Here is a 21,406-nt window from a genome sequence, read left to right as displayed (position 1 = left end):
TTTTGGAGATAATATAGTAAACATCTGCTCATATTGTTCAGATCAGCAGCTGGGAGCACCTCCCTATGAAGCAAAGATAAGAGTAGTCACAAGAAGAATTGTCGTCCGAGGTAGACCTCGCCACACCGTTCACACACATAGATGGATCATTTCAAAGAGCTGGTGTATTTCCTAGGAGACTCAACTCTGTACTTCCAGTGTCTGGCACCAGTTTTAGTGCACAGTATTCATTATCACATGTGTGCTGAGATAATCAGAGTTTGATATAAGGTGAATAAGACTGAACTAATTTTAGAGTCTGGTCCTGGATTTTGACACTGTGAGGTGCATTCTTCTGCTTTTCAGAACTTTAAGTTAAATACTTGAATTTTCTCTGGGGAAAGAAAAGGCCTATTTCAGATCACAGTTTGAGGTTTTAGGACTGGCATTCCCATAGTCCAGCACCTGATGGAGGCTGGTCACGGTAGATGAAGAGGAATGATCCCATGGTGAACCAGTAAGGAGAGCAAGAACCTGGGTTGAACTTTTTAACTCAAATAATCAACCCTCTTGTGAGAATCGCCCTCTGAGGAAAGAATGCCACGGAAGCGGCTTCCCACCAGTTCCACCTCTCAGGTTAAGTCTCCACCCATCAACCATTAACACTGAGACATTAGAGTTTAAACAACTGCCCGAGTTTTGAGACAAGTCCTGCTGTACCTGTATCATGAGATGATTTGTAAGAATAAAATCAAGATGCTTCTAGGAAGTAAGGGTAGACAAGAACTCTGAAAGTGAGGAAGCCTGAATTCCTACCATGAAAGTCGAGCTCCAAATCAACAGCCAGCAGAGGTAAAGTGGCAGGAATCAGGGAAATGAAGTCCTGTAAGATGGAACAATAACGCTAGCAGCCATTGGCTGTTCCTACTGATAGAAGCTGAGTTTCCCATAACCTTGTACCTGACCCTACTTAGCTGTTTTACCTCACTTTCACTAAACTCTGAGCCTCAGCCATTAGTCTATACAGTGAGATCCCTAGAACTCATAATGTTTAATGTGTCTTTCAGTTATCTTATACTGATGGTTTCAGATACCATAATGAGAAATGGGATCCCTGTCCGGTACACCAGTACAAAAACTGTTTCAACTGTTAGCTCAGTCAATCTATTGTCTAAAAAGACAACTGTACTTCTCTATTTCGTAAAAGGAATAACATATTTGGTGATCTAATAATAGAAATCCCTGAAAATAATATAGTTGGTCCCATCCATCTTTTTTTATAAGACCATAAACCTAGATACAACTGCATTTTTCAATAATGATTTATGAAACAATGATATTAGATAAAACCATCAACATTTAAGACATTTTTTGCATTGCTTTACCTTTTTTATTACTTTCCCATGTTTACCCTTTTGCTTTATTTCATGGTTGTTTTGCCACAATTGAGTAATACCATATGTACCAACATTCAATGAGGGCCCACTTAATCTACAACATATTTTAAGTGAACAATGCCTTTGTCAATTTCTGTAGAGCTTAAATGTTATTTTCCTAAGAATTACATGGAAAATTATATTCTTTTTGCTTTAAGACATGCTCTAGCCTAAGACATCTCTTGAAGTAAAATGATAGAGAATGCATTTCACATGCAAGACATATCGGAGTTTCACACAAAGTTTGAGTGAATTTTGAAACACATGAACACAAAGCACCAAGGATGTTGAGAGCCCAGTAGAACTCTCCCCGAACCCTCTCCTAATGGAAAATGTTAGCATTAATTCTCCAGCAGTCACTGGGAAAAAGAGGAGGGGCAAGTAACTTCTGAGTGAACCACAAATGATTGATAATCTTGACTTCTTAAAAATTTTGGTTCTTTTTAGTAGCACTATTTGTCTTACAAGATGTGACTAGTTACTTGTTCTCATATCTCAGGATATTGTGGCCATCAATGTGAAAATATTTAACTTTAAATTTTTTCTTTGCGTATCTTTTACTTCACTTCTGTAGCTTTCATATTACATATCCCATGCATGAATACTGTATATTATCAGAATTTATCTGTCATATTGGTGGCACTGTGCTTGCATATCATGGGTGGTTGTCCTTTAGGAGTGAGCTCAATTAGCTTGACAATCAAGCATCTTTCAAAGTATGACATTAGCTGTGTCACTAGCTCATTGTATGATCTTAGAAGACTATTTACTTAACTCCCCTGAGTCTGCTTCCATGTCAGTAAAATGAGGAAAACAATGCTTACATTGCCTGGATTGTTATAAAGACTCGAAGAACTACTTACGTGTAAAATCTGGTCCATACCTAGTCCTAGTAGATTTAGTGTATTTTGTTAGTCCCTTTGTTCTATTTTACAGTGGTTTGTAAAAAAAATGAGCAGAATAAAATAAATTCATGCTTGCTAAGAAAAAAAATTCATGAGAGGATTTCTGATACTTTTTATTAAAAGTGCTGGCAGAATAAACTTTCCACATACCTAGCCCTAGGGCCCCTCATCTCACCTCAAATTAATGTGGCTGCCAATGTGGTGAAGCCAAGTCAAAGTCATCAACTTCTAATGATACATATTTTTCTTAAAGAAATAAGTAAATGAATAATTAAAAGCTGACTAAAAATAAAATTGGTCTATCAAGCAGCTAACCAATCCAAAAACAGAAGTTTTTAAAACCTTCAGAAGCTAATGGAAATTCTTTGATTTCTGGCCTTGTTTTGATTTTTGTCGCCTAAGACCTGCATTTCTTGAATTATAAAAGGAATGAATACACCACTTTGAGTTGATGAAAGGATCAAGTTATACAATATGTATAAAAACTGTACACATTAAATCACTTTCTAAATGTACCACTATTTCCTAGTTTAAAAATCATTTAATGTTCATCTCCTTGTTTCAGATTGCATCCTGTATCATCTTCTGATTGCATTATAAAACTCTGGAGTCAGACACTGAGAGAGGCAGTGTAGTCAAGTAATTTTCCCATTGGATTGGGAGACTTCTACTTCATAATGCATCAGCTCTTGTGGTCAGCTAAAGCTCCTATCTTAGACGATTATAAAATACTGAACCTTGAGGTAGCCATCATTTTCTGTAAACATTTTTAAAACCAGTAGGGAATACATGATGACAATAAAATTTTTTAGAAATCTTTCCTGAACCTGGCTGATATGGCACATCAAGATGGATTTCACAGTTTTACATCTACAAAGGAATGTTTAGAGATAAGATGAAAGCCGTCTTCCTTATTAATCACACATTGTATATTTGACTCCTGCCTCCCTCCTCAGCCTTTAAATCAACTACATCTGGTTCTTGCTACTTAAGTGTGCCATTACCTTTTGCATTAAAAGGCAGTTACCCCTAGAGAAAGCAGCCCCATTTGATTAAAAAATAATTGACTAGAGTTAGATTCATGCTACTCATCAGAGCAGCCCAAATGAAATTTTTAGTACTGGTTGGAGAGCTCCTTTATTTCTGCAATGGGGTCAGCAGAAGGAGGTGACTTGTTGTGCTTGTGATGAATTCTACATGGGATAATTATTTTGCTTGGCTAGTGTTAATGTTTAAAAATTACAATAGTACAGAATGGTTAACATCTGACCTATAGAAAGGACGAAAAAGCAATTGAGCTTTGATGCAACCACTCTGTGCCAGATGGTGTTTTCATCTATGAAAACCAAGGTGCATTATTGTTCTTAAACCTAGAGTATTTCAAGCTCTGAGAAGGGATCCTGGCTAATTAGCTACATACATACTGATGTATAATCACGAAACAGATAAGTAGCTGAGCTCACTGATTAGTGAATTCTCCGGAGAAAAATATGAATAAGATAACAAATTGTCATTTGAAATGTCTTGGTAAGCAGGGAATCTGACATGCCAGTAAATTTCCTGTGTGTTAGGTAAACTAAACAGTGTGTTTAGTGCCATAGATGATTTACTCTGGATCAAGCGCCTCATCTTATGGCTGACTCTTCACAAACCATTCTATTACAGGTGATTGTTCTATGGACCACACTCTGAAAAGCACTGGTGCTTTGCTCGAATCAGAATTATGTTAGGAAACCTTTTAAAATACATAATTTCCTGGTATATGCCCTTGACGTTTCTGGCAGGTTGTACCTCCATCTGCATTTTTATATCCTCCCCACGTAGTTCTGATGAACACTGCAGGTTGAGGAGCTGTACAATAAAATTCATGGAGGGATTCAGCCTAAACAGGTTAGAGATTAAGAATATGGGTTTTGCAGTTGGAACTTGAGTTCTTGCTTGTTACTAAGCAAGTTGTTTGGGGATTTCTAAGCCTCAGTATCCTCACCTATAAAACAGCCACAACTCATAAAGTCACTGAGCTTAAAGCTGTTGTGAGGAGTTTTTGTCTTAAAAAGGAATGCATTTAGCTCAATGTCTGCCACACAGTAGGCAGTTGATGAATGCCACAAGTGTCATCTTCACAGAGGGGGCTTTCCTGACATTTAAGGATATACATCTTCATACTGAGCTCCATATTCCTTGGACAAGCAAGGGACATATGGATAATGCTTGCCTGTATGAAGCTGCTTTTGCTAAACATCTAACTGATGTTAATAGTCAAAATTCTTCGTGTCGTGTTAAAGCCCTAAACCAATATGAAGATTTTTTTTTTTTAATTTTTTGACAGGCAGAGTGGACAGTGAGAGAGAGAGACAGAGAGAAAGGTCTTCCTTTGCCGTTGGTTCACCCTCCAGTGGCCGCCGCGGCCAGCCCGCTGCGGCCGGCGCACCACGCTGATCCGATGGCAGGAGCCAGGAGCCAGGTGCTTCTCCTGGTCTCCCATGGGGTGCAGGGCCCAAGCACCTGGGCCATCCTCCACTGCACTCCCTGGCCACAGCAGAGAGCTGGCCTGGAAGAGGGGCAACCGGGACAGAATCCGGCGCCCCGACCGGGACTAGAACCCGGTGTGCCGGCGCCGCTAGGCGGAGGATTAGCCTAGTGAGCCGTGGTGCCGGCCCCCAATATGAAGATTTAAAAAAAGTTGGCTGCCCATGGGAGATTATTAGATCATGCAACTTACAAAAGGGTGGCTCTGCTTAAAAACATGGCTGGAGCCAGGTGATCAAAAGGAGAAACCTTTTGTGTATCTGTCAGTCTATCTACCTATCATTGTTTTTCTAGATTGATGTCTTTAGAATGTGTTTTGTAGGGGCAAAATTGGGTATCAATAGTCTCAGCTAAATATGCTACTAGGTCACTAATCACAGAGGAAGGAGACATTCTTTTGCAAACTAGTTTGACAAAATTCCAGATCAGAGGCTCAAAGGACTTGCTTCCAATACAGTTCCATTCTTGAATTCCTATTTGCTAAGTAAGAGCAGAATATTCTGGTTCACCAGGTTCAAATGTGTATCCACTTCTCAAGGTGGCTATTTGCTGCCGTGGTTGAGACATAACTTGGGAGGTTTGCGTCCCATATCAGAATTGCCCGAGTTCGAGTCCTGGCTCCACTACGGATTCCAGCTTCCTGCTGACACGCACTCTGATGGACAGCAAGTGATATTTTAAGTGTGTGGGTCTCTGCCAGACGTTTGAGAGATTCAGCATGAATTTTAGGCTTCTGGCTTCAGCCTGGCCCAGTTCTGGCCTTTGCAGACACTGGGGAAGTGAACCAGTAGATGAAAGTTTGTGTGTGTGTGTGTCCCACCTTTCAAATAAAATCAATTAATTAAATCACTAGAACTTATAAAAAACTTGTATCTCCATTCCTGAAACTGGGATAGGCAAACTCTACCAAAAGCATTTGCTCTTAAAGGAAAAAACAGTTTCCCAGAAGAAACTTCAGACGGAGTGTGTAATTAGGAATTCAAGATGACGGATGTCGTCTACTCTGAACTGCCCTCTTATTCTCTCCCTTTATCTTGTCTAAATGTGTTCAGTGGGATCAAAGCCAAGAAGTGGCCCAGAGAGCTTATATTTTAAGATAATTTTCAGGTTTTTATTCAGTTTTATATTTGTTTTCTAATAAACTTTTACAACTTGCTTTCTTTCCCTATTTCTAATTTCGGAATGAAGGATGAAAAAAAATTACCTTATATTGACCAAGAAAAAATTCAGGATTTATTAACAGTATGAGTTTGATTCTAACCTTTCATTTGTGCTAGCTAGGGGCACATTCATGCTTAATACATTGAAATAAGCAAGGCATGATGTTAGAAAGTGAACTGCCAAAGTTGCACAAAGGGGAATTTACATTTAGATGATATTTATTACATGCTAATAATGTTACTGTGGATTATAAAATAGTGGATGTATTATGGGTCACTAAATCAGTAACAATCACGTTGCTGTTAATGATTTGGAACCCAGCTTGCTAAGCACGACTTGGCAGAGCTGTCAAGTGGTTAAAAGTGTTGGTATGAGAGTTAAGGACTTTAGCACTCAAGTCCAAGTCTGGCTGTTTTTGTGGTGTGTGGCCTTGGACCTGACTCCTCCGGGTTCCAATCTCCCCCTATTTGTAATTGGGTAATAAAATGCAGTCACCACGTATTGGTGGGGGAGAAGTAAGCATTCTGCTGGGGAGGCACAGGTTTCTTCTTCTCAGCTTCCTTCCCCCAGGTGCCTACCAGGCTCCTTCATCGTTAAGTCACAATAATCCTTCTTAGCCCCTCTGGTCCCATTCATTTTACAACCCTAGCGTTCTCAAAGATGGCACCATAAAGGACTGAATGTTACCCAAGGTGAGAAGGGCAAACATTGCTTTATGAGCTGCACTTTCAATGCCTATTTTTGAGCTTGCAAAATAGCAAGGAGAATGGTTATAACTAGCGCTCAGGCGCTACAGCTCATTTCCTATGTCATTGCCTATATTTTAATATTCCCTTAAAGGCTTTCATTTTGGGCATCTGCCCTTTTCCCATTCCTTGTCCCGTTTTCCCAATGCAACATGATATGTTTTATTTATCACCACACAAATGGAACTAGGAGACTGAGTTTTTCTGAGATGAGTGGTCAGTGTGGTGTAATGGAAAGACCAGAGCACCATGATTCCAACTTAAATTATGGCACAAAATCTGCTGCGTTCGCTCTGAGGGACTTGAATTCATCACCACCCCTCTCTGTCTCCTCGGCTGTAAAAGAAAAAGAAGGGTGTGAATGGGAGTGTTTCACTCGCATCTGTGCTCTGGGGGTTAAATGAGATGGGGTCGGCAACAGGAAAGCATCACTCGAGGGCACATTTTCATCATGAGTATGATGATGACTTTCATGTACTCAGCTCAGTCGATTAGGAATTTGTTAACAACTGGATTCCTGTGTGTTCTGCTCCCATTTCCCCAGCCCCCAGAGATGCAGAGGATCCCTGCCAGATGGCTGATTTGCCAGCTGTGTCTTGTTTTGTCATTGTAAATATCACATCCCCCAACTGGGAGGCTTTGCTTATAATGTACTATGCTTTGTCCTTTATCTCTTGCAGCTTGAGAATTACATCGTGGAAAACATGAAGTCGGAGATGGCTCAGATACAGCAGAATGCTGTTCAGAACCACACCGCCACCATGCTTGAGATAGGAACCAGCCTCCTGTCTCAGACAGCGGAGCAGACCAGAAAACTGACAGATGTTGAGACCCAGGTATGGGCCCCAGGGCCAAATCACATACTCAACTAAAAAGACTTTTTTTTTTTTTCCTTTTCTTTTAGCTCACTCCATAAACACAGAGCACATTTCAGCACTGAGATTGGGGAAACATATACATTTTTGTTTATTAGTAATAACAACAATGACTGCCTGACATGCTATGCATGTTTCTTTTGATTTAATGAGGGTTGGTATATTTAGCTCTCAATGTGTTTGCAAAAACAGAGCTGGTAAAGGACCTAATCAGTGTTTAAGTTCAAATAAACATTGCAGCTACCAACTGTGATATGATATGTGTCAAATAAAATAACCATTTGGGTCAAATTAATGGCTTTGATATGCACTTTTGAGCTGTATTGTTTTGTCTCTGGTGATATTCTAGCCAAAAATGGCACCTGCAAGGGTTTTGTGCTATCAGTAGATAGAAAGGAAAACCCCAAATGAACTGATCAGGAATGTGTGTGTGTGTGTGTGTGTGTGTCTCCTATTAGTAGATGTACAATGACATACTTATTTGAATTTAAATCAGCAAAATTTTGAGATGGCCTTGAATTGTCATGCCACAAACCCACCATGACCGTATCGTGTACATAGTAAACATCATTTGAGAAGATGATCTCTTGAGCAAGGAAAATTTACTCCACTTCTTAAACTCAGGAGATAATTCTTATTAATATAGTTGACTTCTAGAATCAAAACTGAAACACTCAAAAATAAGGTACTGCTTCATTTCCAGTTTATTGCACTTGTGTTAGTTACATCCCAGATGATGTGCTATTTAAAGAGAAATAGCAATAAAAACTTATATGGACAGAGTATTTTATATAACACAGACAACTTTCCCATTACAAATTGTTTTTATGAAAACTATTTAGAGCAGATAGGTCAGAAACTTTGATTTCTCACATTGATATAATGAATACATTTTGTACTCAAAAGTCCAGTTGTCTCATATGTTTCCTTTTCTTTACCCTTGGTTGGCAATACTGATACTTAACTAATTAGATGAAATTAATTAGATTAAATAATTAAATGAATTTGATTTCATTGGAGCAATAAATCACAGGGAATTTGGGAAATCCTTTTTTTTTGGCTATGTATTAATATTAACTAAACATAGTTTTCCCTATCTTGATTCTCTATGTACTATCACTTGAAAATAGAAGACATCACACTAAGTAACAGTGGTGATCTCTGAAGGTATTGCAGTATATATTACATGACTGAATTTTCTCTTACCTAGAACAGAATGTTCCCCATTTCTTACAAAATATTCTCATGGCCAGAAATAGTCATACTAATATTATATTGTGATTACATATTTGAAAATTTATACATTTCTGCTATGATAACTTTTATAAACTGCATATCAAGGTTTTTTTTTTATTTTCTATCCACAGATACCCCTATCTTGGGTTGTTTTTGCATTCTTTCCATCTAGAAATTGGAAGTTGGGGGAAACATCCCACTGTTAGAATATTAATTTCCAAAGTGTTTAGGTATTAAGAGACAATTTGTTTAGCATCTGTAAGACAAGGAGATAGTACATCATGGAAAAGAGCAAAAATAATTCAAAGAAATAATAACCATTTCCTATGTGGAGCAGTTAACATTTGTCATAAAGGGCCAGTGAAATTTTCTTAGCTATGTCAAGTACAATTTTAAGATAACTAAAACCTGCAAAACTTAAAGAATCACATATCCTTCAGAACCAACACTGAGAGGAAAATAGAAAAAAGATAATGGCTCAAAATGCCATCCCATCTTGATAGGTATTTTCATCTTTTAAAAAATCAGTTTGTTGGGTCCAGCATTGTGGTACAGATGGTGTCAAGCTGCTGCCTGCAATGCCAGCCTACTGGTACCAGTTTTGGGCCCCAACTGTTCCACTTCCCATCAATTTCCCTGCTAATGTGCCTGGGAAAACAGAAGATTGTCCAAGTATTTGGGCCTCTGCACTCGTGGAATACATGGATGAAGCTCTGTCTCTTCTGTCTCTGTAACTATCTTTCAAATAAGTAATATTAAAAATGATCTATTTTAGTGTCAGACACACACCTATGACTCCCATCTATTGGTTCACTCCCCAAATGCTTTACAGTAGCTGTGGCTGGGCTCAGGCTGGTCTAAGATGGAAGTCAGGTTCCAAGAACTCTATCTAGGTCTCCGATGTGGGTGGCAGGAAACCAGCTATATTGAGCTATTACTGCTGCTTCCCAGGATCTGCCTTAAGAGTCGGGAATGGAGCCTGGTATGGAACCCTTGTACTCCAATATGCGGTGTAGACATCCTAACTGGTGTTTTGCACTATAGGCTGGGTTCCCATCCCTCATCTTCATTTTAATGTCTCTCAATTGTCCATCTATTTGTAGCTATGACGCTCCAGACTTTTCTTATGTAAACATAGGTGGGACTTAGTGGAACTATTGCAACAGGTTGTATTCTGGTTAGATAAAATCATTCAAGTGCACAAGTCCTGATGCACGGATAAGTTTACAAGGTGCATCCTAAATCGTTCCTCAATCTCGATACACTTTATTCACAATAAGCATTCAAAAGCCAATAGATCCTTCTGTGCTGTCCAGGTACAGTCCCAAGATTTTGCTCCTATATTCATCTAACCTGGCGTCACATTAGTGTCACTTTCCCTAAGACCGACCTTGCAACCTTAGTTACTTCAAGAACATGTGGAAATCACTTTTCAATGCATTTTAACAGCCAGCTTCCACATGATAATGTTGTAAACATAAGTGACTTACTGCTTCCTAGTGCTCTATGGATTTCTAGACTTTCAGCCTAACAAAAGGTGGTAGAGTCATGGTTTTCCTGCAAGGCCGTTTTCAGATACACTTTGCCTTGATAAGCTTCATGATCAGAAAATAGCTAAGTAATGTATTCATCTAAATAACCTTACTGGCGTGGCGGTGAGAATCGAGAACCGATCCCTTCGCATTTTCCTCCTCAATTGGTTTGCAGTGCTATTCTCACTTTGTTATCAGTTGTACCAATATCTATTCTCCTTAAAATTCCTCTTTTTAAGTGTGCAATAGGAAAATATAGTTTCAGAAACCATTTATGTCCCTTCCTGTAGCATAATTTTATTTTTCATGTATTTTAGATTTTGGGAGGAACTAATAGGCAAATAAATACCATTAAAACCAAATCTAATAATCTGTATTAATCCCCATTCTAATAATTTTTACATGTTAGCTATTTAGTAATTATAAAAATACAAAACTCAACAAAGTAGATCGTGTTGAAACAATGGACAGCAATACTAAGAACTGAAACACAGAAAGGGGAACTTACTTGTCCCAGTGAAAGTTAGAGTAAGATTTTAAAGACTGGCATGAAAGTGCACAAGCTTTGTCAGCTCTCTGTCTATGCCCCCTCTCTCCATGGTTCCCCGTCTCTCTGTGGTTATGATACATGGATCCGAGCAAAGGGTAATATGGACCTATTCGCAGTCACTGAATCCCTCCTCTCAATGAAGATGCTGCTGCCAGCCTGCTCATATCAAGGAAGGGACACCTATTGTTGCCATTCTACCATGCACCCGTCACGTCAACTCTGACACCAGGATGTAGTGTTCTTCTTGTCCCTGGCCAGCTGGGCCAGCTATAGGAAGGTCCCTCAGACACTGTTCCTAAGTTTCTAATGATTTAGAGGGGGAACTCTGGTAATAGAAATGTAACTTAAATTTTAAAAAATATATTTTGAGTATTTCCTTGATATAAAACGCTTTCCTAGGTACTGGATAGAATATATTAATACATGAAAGCAGTCCTTCTCTTGAGTGGCAGAACATTCCTAAGTCATTTCCTCCTCAATTTTCTGTCAAATTATTTAGCTATAAAGCCTTTTCTCATAGCCATAAAAATGCACCTTTCCAGTCTCCTATGGTGGGGAGTGTAAATGACCAATGGCCCCAGCTGCTGTTCTCTGAAATTCCACACTGTGCTGGCACAGAGAACACGGTTCCCAGTGGCCACTTCCAGGCAATGAGTCACTGTGGCAGGGATACTTAAGCTTGCTCCTGGGGGCTGACTATTTAGCACTGCTGTTGGGGGCCAAGGGACTCCTTTGACACATAACTTTCTTAGCCAGGGGAAGCTGCTTGTTTATAGCTACAAGAGTCTGTGGGAAAGAACCGAGACTTTGGAAATAGACTGCTTGAGTTCCATTTTGGCTCTACTGCTTGTTAGCTGTGTTGGGCAAGTTACTTCAACTCCCAATATCTAGACTGTAATATAATTATTATCTCTACTAAACTCCGTAACCAAATGAGATTATATTTTAAACATAGCATAGACCTAATATATTTAGAGATAATGAAGCTATTATAACGTTATGTTGATTATATATAATTATAATATGTACATAGTACTAATAAGTCATGATTAACAAAATCATGACTAAGATTAGCAAAAATTCTCTGAGATTAATTTTCATATTTATATTTTCTCAATTGTTCTGCCCAAAATTTTAACAAGTTTTATTTTTCAGGGTTTAATAATTTCTCTTAGTTTAGAATAGGTTTCAATGCCTTTTTTCCTTAACATTGACATTCTTGTGAAACTGGGGTAATTGTTTTGTGAATTGTTTCATATTTGAATTTTTCTGCATATTTACTTATCAGGGTCTTTGATTTATTCTTACATCCCTTGGAGTTTTTTTTTTTTTAATTGAAAGTTGCGCATAAGGACTCAGTTTGGTTGAATTGAATGTTGCAGTAGGAGTACACTGTAAAATAACTAATCACTTCATCTGCATCTCATCAGGATCAAAAATCAGATTGCTGCACTGTGATGCTAAGTTTTATTTGACTAGGGTAGTAGCCTATATCTCATTCTAGCCTAATGTTTTACTTTCCTCTTGGAAATTAATAAATAACTTGTAGGATAAGATTTCATCAAACTGCTTGTCAAAGAAATTACTGCATTGATTTTGACAAAGGATGATTTTTCTCTCATCCCTTATTAATGTATTAATGTTCATTCTTTCATAAATGTATATTGCCAAGGCATTATATATTAAGTTACTTTTTTGTGTAAATGTAAAGAAAAAAATGAAAACAAAAGCAGCCTTTAAACAGGGCAGATTTCAAATTAAAATATGCTGTTAAAAGAGGCTTCCATCCGTGGTTCTTATATTCCACCCCAACCTTCACCCTATTTTCAGAGTTAGTATTAAAGAAGATCAGTGGCACTCTTCAAAGTTTTTTAGGAGAGGCCTCAGAAATGTGCTAGCTCATTTTCTCTGGGAAACTAATACTTTTTATTTTGAAAATTTTATTTTTAAAAGAAGTAAAATTTAATAGCCCATAAATCTTCAAGTTGGGTCTTGAGAATCTTCCTTACTCTTACATAGTCTGGAAAGTTTAAGCTTTGAACTTGTCCCTCAGGGGCTTGTTCTATAGACTCCTCACTGGTTTCTTTTTTTTCTTCCCCCAGAGATGTGCTTTTGGGATGTGTTTAGGCTAAGAAGGAAATGTCTTTTGTCATTTTAATGGAACACTTTGATTATTGCTAAGCATCGAGTTCCATAGACACATGGCAAGAAAGTGGTCAATTTATCATACTTTGCTGTACAATTCTCAAGGTTGCCCACTTTTGAGCTTTAGGCCTATTTTAATACATCAGTGAAAAGTGTTGAAATAAAGCAGCAATAGGGCTATGGTGATGGGGAAAGAAGAGAAGGGATTGGCATTTGTGTGTAAAAGTTGTCTGAGACGACCGGCAGATATCCTGAACTTTTGAGATTGGTCCCTCTCTTTCTCCTGTGTGCAGATGCTGTCTTTTTAGCTTGGACTGTTGTAATTGAAGTCCAGCCTGATGTTTCCATGGACCTATTACCCTCTCTGTGACCATAGCCAACTTGAGAAACATGTCCCCCTCTGTGGTCACTGAAGCATCCAGCATAAAGCTCTAAGTATCCCAGTAGGCTGCATCCAATGCTGCAGTCCTGAGGTTCTGGCTCCAGGAAGGGCAGCCCTACCTCTGTGCAACTGACATTATTGTGGGGCATAAAGACGTCTAGCAAATGAGTAAAAAGATAGGATACTTTCTGATAGTGATGATTCCATAAGGAAAGTAAAACAGAGTAACCTGTTTGGAGGGTGAGGGGAGAGCTACTTACTAAGGGTGGCCAGAAAGGACCCTTTTGAGCAAGATTTGAATGATGAAAAGAAATCAGCCATCATGTGGGAAGGGATGGGCATTCCAGTCAGTGGAAAATTCAAGTGCAAAGACCCTGAGATGGAAATGAATTTGTGGAGGTGGCCCAAAGAAGGCTGTGTGGCTGAAGCAAAATAAACAAGGAAGAGAGTGGCAGGAAATGGGATCCAAGAAGCAGGTCCTGATCGCTTAGAGCCTTGTAAAGCAGGCTGAGGGCTCTGGAATTTATTCTAAAACAGGAATGCCATCCGCTTTTTTCATTTTATTTGGCAGAAAGAGCAAGAGGGATATGACAGATATCTTCCATTACCTGGTTTATTCCCTAAAGGACTGCAACAGTCAGAGCTTGGCCAGGCTGACACCAGGTACCCAGAATTCAATCCAGGTTTCCCATGTGGGTGGCAGGGACCCAAGTACTTGAGCCATCACCAGCTGCTTCCCAGGGTGCATATTAGATGGAAGCTGGATTGAAAGTGTGGTAGTCCGGACTCAAACCCAGGACTCTGAGGTAGGATGCAGGCATCCCAAGCTAACCCACTAACCACTGTGCTGTACCCCTACCCCTCCATGGTCTATTTAACAGAGGAGGTGGCATAACCCAACTTGTGTTTTTGGAAAGATCACTCTGGTCTATCTGGATGTGAAGTGGAGGTAGCACAAAGGAGAAGAGAAGAGATTGAATCTTTAATGGTTTCCAGACTTTTGAACAATTTTGGATTGTTCACTCACAGAGAATGATATTTACTGTTCTTAAAAAACCAAATGATGGCGGCGCCGGCACCCAGGGTTCTAGTCCCGATTGGGGCACCGGATTCTGTCGGGTTGCTCCTCTTCCAGTCCAGCTCTCTGCTGTGGCCCGGGAGTGCAGTAGCGGATGGCCCAGGTGCTTGGGCCCTGCACCCGCATGGGAGACCAGGAGGAAGCACCTGGCTCCTGGCTTCGGATCAGTGCAGTGCACCGGCTGCAACGCACCGGCAGTAGCAGCCACTTGGGCGGTGAACCAACGGAAAAAGGAAGACCTTTCTCTCTGTCTCTCTCTTTCTCTCACTGTCTAACTCTGCCTGTCAAAAAAAAAAATGAAATTTTTGGTGTTTGAGGATGCCAGAAATTATGATCAGAGAGTATTTTAAATTTATTTATGTGTACATGACATGCTTAAGTTAGGCAGTGTACCTGTCATTCACACACTATGAATGTCTGCTCTGTGCAAAGCACTGTTCTAAGTGTCACTCACAGATACAAGTGCTTATTTTCCTATTTCATTATTTTATAAAACTCCACTCAACAAACAACAATCTTTCCTGCATGAAAATGTGTTTGGTAGTTGAAAGTTTTATCTGTGCATTCCCAGTTTTTACAATCTCTACCATTGTTTACTTGTGAGTTGCTCCTAATTCTAACTTCAAATCACAGCTTCCCTTAAAGAAAATGGTATGGAATAGGGAAATAGTTTTTAAAGCTATAATACCCTCCCAAAATGTAATATGGGATTAGTATAGTAAATTTTAGATTAACTTTCTGTCCATAATAATGACAAGTGTAAATGGATCATAACAGTTTAAACTTTTTTGAGCTATAAACTCCTCATCTCATAGTTCTCCGCCCCATCTCCGCCCTGGTCCTATCCCTGATTTCACACATTGCAGGAACTCGGCAAAGCAAATGAGATCTTGTCAGACTGAACCACACATATTTTGGGTCAAATACTGTCTTTATTTTAAAATGATTTTTTCTTCAATGTGAATTTTTGGCATTACTTTTAATTTTTTTAAGTTATTTATTTGAGAGACAGAGAGACCTCCCATTCACTGGTTCACCCCCCATATACCCACAGTGGGACTGGGCTGGTATTAAAACCAGGTCTCCATGAGAGTGGCAGAAGCTCAAAGTATTTGAGCCATCACAGCTGTCTCCTAGGAGCAGAAGCTGGAGTTAGGTATTGAATTCAGGTACTTTGATGTGAGACACAGGTGTCTTAACCACCATCTTAACCACTAGGCCAAACACTTGTCCCTATTTTTTAAAAAGTTTCACATTAAAATAATTATCTTGATTACTGCATTTTTGACACCTCTTTAAATTTTGCAACCAAAGACATTGCCTCTCACCTCAGCACAGTTTCTGCCCTTATATTTCCCTTCCCTCCAACCTCCTGGGGCTCAGCCTTGGTCATATCAATGTATTTTGAAAAGGCTTTCTACATGCATCTGATAAAATTCCATATTGAGACTTTGAGGGTTTTCCTCCTATTCTGTTCAAAGTGTCATTTTTGTAGGTAGACCCTTTACCCCGACACTAACTTTACAAGAAGTTTTCCCAGGTGCCTCTCAATTAGCGCTAAGAAAGTTGTGGTAGTTATGAGTTTTTGAATAGTGGGACTTTTAAAACTAATTTACCCTCTCCCTTGCCCTTTCATCCTCTTTGAAAGAAGAAAAGGAGGAAAGTGAGAAGGTAGACAGGGACCTGACATTGACAGCATTGGAAGTCATCTGCTAGGGCTGAACTGTGTGATCTTTGCTGGGAGAATGATGGGTCTGGTACACGCATGGCTCATAGGCTCATGTCATAATAAAGCCCACCATACAACATAACATGGGTCTTCAGGTTAAGAGTTCTTAAATACTCTTCAGGTTAAGAGTTTCTGGAGGGTAGCAGTAATCGGTTTGTAGTACAATCTGGTCTCCTGGTCACTGCATCTCCACATATTAAGACCTGGAATGATTTTCCATCCTCTTCATTTTCTCTGGAGAGTGGTAGAATAAGAGTCAGCCTATCTGGATTGGAAATCCTGCTCTTCCTTGGTTCTCATGAGAATTTGAATCACTCTGTGAACCTGAGTTTCCTCATTTGTGAAGTGGTAACAATAACAGGTGGTTGTGTCTAGTAAAGAATAGGAAAGCTTGAACAGCAATGACCAAACACAATAGGTGATAAACACTGTGTAATTATGAATCTGTTTAATCTATGTCAAGACTTGGTTTCACATTTCTGATTTTTTTATGGTGCTGAGTCAAGGCAGGTGTATGTTACTTGCCTATGGTGATTCTAAGTTATACATAACCTTGTACTAATATCCAACTTGCACTTGTAAGTATAGGAGATAAAATATGTAGAGCAATTAGCACAGTAGAAAACAGTAAGATTTCAGGACACAAAAGTTGAAATACGATAATGGATTTAATGACAATATTCTCATTCAACTATCACTAATGTAATATGTAAGAGACATGAAGAGCATTAGTTAGCACAATGTAGACCATTTTACTATTCTTGAAGACATTCTTGAATCAGAAAACAAGATGAGAAAACCCTTTTCTTAGATTTGTGATTGAAGTTTGAATGGTTTTATCTTTTATCTTAAGGTACTAAATCAAACTTCTCGGCTTGAAATACAACTGCTGGAGAATTCATTATCAACATACAAGTTAGAGAAGCAACTTCTTCAACAGACAAATGAAATTCTAAAGATTCATGAGAAAAACAGGTGAGGATTGTTTTATTCCAAAAATGTTCATGCATATACTTGTTTATATCCTCCACCTTTATACTAACTCATTAAAAGAAAGATTGATATATTTTACTAATTAAAAAAAAGACATACAGGGCCAAATTAATATATTAAGAAGGGGGAACTTCAGGTGAATATAGTAATTATGTCAACAATAAGATTATATTGTTGCCTACATTATTGAAATACGTGCTTTTAAAACATTTTAGCATTAATTTCTTTATACTGACACTCAAAATCCACTGTATTTTAAAAATTGTTTATAGGACTAAATACATTATATTACATTGATTTTTTTTTTTTTTAGGACAGAATTGAAATCTGTAATAGTAAGGGAAGAATAGCACTTCTTGAATTATCATTCAACCCTGTTAAGCTTTTGACCAAGGCAATGTTGTTGAATTTAGAGATCGTGAATGGGGAGAAATAAAATTTAAAAATTTAAAAAAATTTTAAGAGAATTACTTAAAAATAATAAAGAAGGGTTTTTTAACTCCCTATTTAAAACTATTTATTCTGGATATATAAGTGTCTTTGGTTGCCTTTGTAGTTATTATCACATCATTTTATAGGTGATGACTCCTCCCTGACAAGCAAAATGAGATTTAGAGAACTTGAGAGCTGGACAGCAAGATACTATCCTAGTTTTAAGTAACTATCATAGATAGCTTGTGACTGAAGTTGGAAATATTCTCATGTTGTATTTTAAAATGCTAAATCAAATCACTTCTGTAGGGCAAATATCTTGTATTTAATTACATTTTCCTCTGGATATTTGATGACTTGAAGAAATTTCAGTTCTTGTGCATTGTACTGAGTTAAAGACCATTGTATTGGTGTAAACTAGTTAAATGTTACTGTATTGGCTGAACTAGAACTTCTGCCATTTTCTAAACTGGAAGGGCACCTAAGGCTCACAGCTCCTTTCCTACTTTATGGAGGACATAGAGTCAGTGAAAGTGGGTGTGCTTGCCAGGGTCACACAGCTCGCTATTGGAAGAACTGGGAATAGAATCCGGGTTTCTCTGCTGCCAGTCCTCCTCTTTCTACTCTATTCCATGGCCTCTTCATACTATCTTCAGCCTAAAAGAAATTTCCTGCTTCACCCTAAATGCCAACAATTTGAGCTAAAACTTTGCATGAAGATAAACCTGGCCCTTGGCTTAGAATCTGCAAGGGGTCATGTGTACCCTGTGACTGCTATTTCTAAATTCTATACTTATTTATCTTTTTACTGTGTCATGGGGTAAATCGTATAACTATAAATAAACGTGACAGGACTTGACCCTGGATTGGCGGCACGATGAAATGTTCTGGAATTAAAAACCTGTTCAACAGTAACATTTATCCTACTGCAGATTCACAGTAACAAACATGTACATGTACATGGTTACTTCAACCATCCTAGGATTTAGGGTCACTAAAAGTAAACCCCATTTAGTCATTTATGTGCAGGTGCTATTGTGAAAGCTTTGTCCAGGAATCATGAATAACTAAAACAATGACAATTTACCTTATTTTCTTATTTTTTTGTTTTTATAATTGTACAAATAACACACATTTCTTGTAGGAAAAGAAAAAAAAGTACCCAAAAGAAAATTAAAAACCGCTGTCCTACAAAGCATTGTGTATTTTGCTGCATATTATATACAAATATATTTTTGCACAAAAAGTTATGTTATACTCTACACATTGCTTTTCAGCCTGCTTTCCTTGGAGGTATCTTTTAGTACTAATAACAAATATTACCCATAGCCTTCTTAGAAACGGCATGATATTTCATTTTATATGTATTACTTAGGGTAGTCTTAATTCACCCTTTGTTGATGTTACTACCTAATATTTATTATTAAAACTTTAGCAGCATGAATTTATATTCTTCAATTAGCATCTTACTAATATGTACATTAGTTCTTGGTCTATAGTATCTGGCACTCGGCTGTTAGGATACTATACAATGAATGGAGGGGCCTGAAGTATCTCAAGCGTAACTACAAAAACAAATCCTACTCTTAGGTATAACTGGTATGCAGCTCTCTCCCTCCCTCCTTCTTCCTTTCCTCTCTCCATCTCTACTTCTTCCCTCCCTCCCTCCCTCCCTCCCTCTCTCCTTCCTTCCCACCATGCTTCTCATATTCATTTCATTCTTTTTTATTGTTTTTAATATATTCCTATTACCTTAACTCTAGATTATTTTGGATTTTTGATGTTTGATAAAGCATCTAGTAATAACAGCTACTACAAAATTCTCTCTTTTAAAAGATTACTTTTAAAAGGCAACTCTTTAAAAGTAGTTTTCTCTGTTCCATCAGTAAAACTGGGTCAGACTGTGAGCCCTTAAGAACTCCACTCTGGGTCAGGGCATCTCCCAAGCACAGGAATGCTTTCTGCTGAAGATGTGAATTTATTCTGGCTAATTCTAATTTCTTCAGAAAAACCAAGGTTTTCTTACATTTATAATTCACACCATTTATTACATATGGTAATATTTTCAGAATTATAACAATTTTCTTTTCTAGCAATATAGACGTTTCAGAGTGAATTCAGGGATTATGTTTTAGTTAGAAGTTAATTTCTTTCCAGTGCTGAGAAGAATGTACATACATCTTATATCCTACTCTGTACCCCTTTCTTTTTTGACCTTGATCCCTTCAGTATGACATTGCCTCAAGTGTGGTTGCTAGGGTATCACCTCCTGGTTGTGTTGTATTACTTCAGTTAACTGCCTCGCTTCCTCCTGAGGGGTCAGGCATGCACATGGAGGGTTGGCGGATCATCTGTTATGTAACCAGGTACAAAGCACTGTTTGGAAGTGGTTTTCTTTGTACATATCAGAAATACTCATTTGTGACACTTAGCATACTTCCTTTTTTTCCTGTGCTCAGTGAAATGAGGGAAGGTCTACCAACCTCTTTCTAGCACAACCAAGCAATGAGCCCTCCCTGTTTAAGTGGAGAGAGAGCCAAAGTTAAACAATTTATATTTTTCAAAATTATTTATTGGTCCTCCGTACCTCTTTATTTGAATTTTAATCCTCCAAGTGCAACAAGAAGCTATTTCTATATTGGGGCATCTCTAAAACAGGAACAGCATGCCTGTAGTCAGGTCTGGTTTGGATTAGCTAATACACTTTGCAAGGGGGGGATTATCTAAATTGAGCTTTTCTTCCTCCCCAGGGAATGTGGGGGTTGTCTGGGTGTAGGACTTACCAGCTTTGAATAAGATGGGACATCAGCCGCCAACTTGGTGAGCTGGCCTTAGAGATGTCCACCACCTCTCTGGTGGAACAAGGAGGAATATTTTATGGATAGGATTATACTACATAGCATGCTGAGATATCCTGCTGATTCACATCCTAGCAAAATAAATGGATCACTTGTGAGGCTGAAAATGGCTTTTGGCCTCATTGGATTCACTGCTTTATCTCTTAAATAGCCAAAAACACAAAACAGGAATAGGATTAACAACATTTGCTCTGTTTATTTTTCTAACGCTCTGGTAGGGGTGAAAGAAGCTTCCAGTTTTCTTTCTCTGGGATTTTTTTTTTTCTTTTGTTGGATGCTACCCTAGTCTCAAAACTTGGTCTTGTTTCTTACCTTCTTACCTCAAGGAAACAGCAGAGGGTTATGGGATCTATAACTTACCCATACAGTCAAAGTTGCACAGCTCAGAACCCAACTAAATGGGAAACATGAATATTTACCTTAATCATGAGTACCAAACGGGACGCGTAACTGTCACTTTTTATTAGACGTCTCTAGTATGTGACTGACTGCTTCTGCTCTAAACAAATGAAAGAGCAGCAGGGGAAGATGTCCTAAAGCAATTTCTTTCAGCTGAGCCAAATATGAGACTGGCTCAACTGGCCAGCTTACAAAACACCTATCCAGCTCTGATTTAACCCTAACGTTTTACAAGGTTGGAGTGCAGTACACAAAATAGAGCATCCCAGAATTAATCATTCTGCCTTATCAGAGTATCCAGAAAGGGAATTGACACTCCATGCACACAAAGTTGTAGCACATGAGCTTTCTTGATAATTATGTTGAATAAGCAGAGTGAAGATGAGGGAAATTTTTCATAAGACCATTCAGAGCGAAGTGGAATTAGACTCATGATCACAA

General features: G+C 38.5%; 1 protein-coding gene across 3 annotated transcripts in view; it reads left to right on the top strand.

The window, feature by feature from the left end:
• The window catches only part of ANGPT1 (angiopoietin 1), a 253,157-nt gene that overhangs the window by 147,936 nt on the left and 83,815 nt on the right, over positions 1-21,406 (top strand). For all 3 annotated transcript variants that reach the window (XM_008255828.5, XM_008255827.5, XM_089335584.1), the window contains exons 2-3: positions 7,437-7,592; positions 17,137-17,258. In XM_008255828.5, coding sequence (XP_008254050.1) covers positions 7,437-7,592; positions 17,137-17,258 — 278 coding nt within the window. The remainder of the gene's footprint in view (positions 1-7,436; positions 7,593-17,136; positions 17,259-21,406) is intronic.

Source organism: Oryctolagus cuniculus, chromosome 6 (genome assembly GCF_051225735.1).
Source record: "Oryctolagus cuniculus isolate XC-2025 breed Fujian yellow rabbit chromosome 6, ASM5122573v1, whole genome shotgun sequence".
Taxonomy (NCBI): domain Eukaryota; kingdom Metazoa; phylum Chordata; class Mammalia; order Lagomorpha; family Leporidae; genus Oryctolagus; species Oryctolagus cuniculus.
Note: the sequence above shows the minus strand (reverse complement) of the source record. Positions and strands in the feature narration are given on the sequence as shown.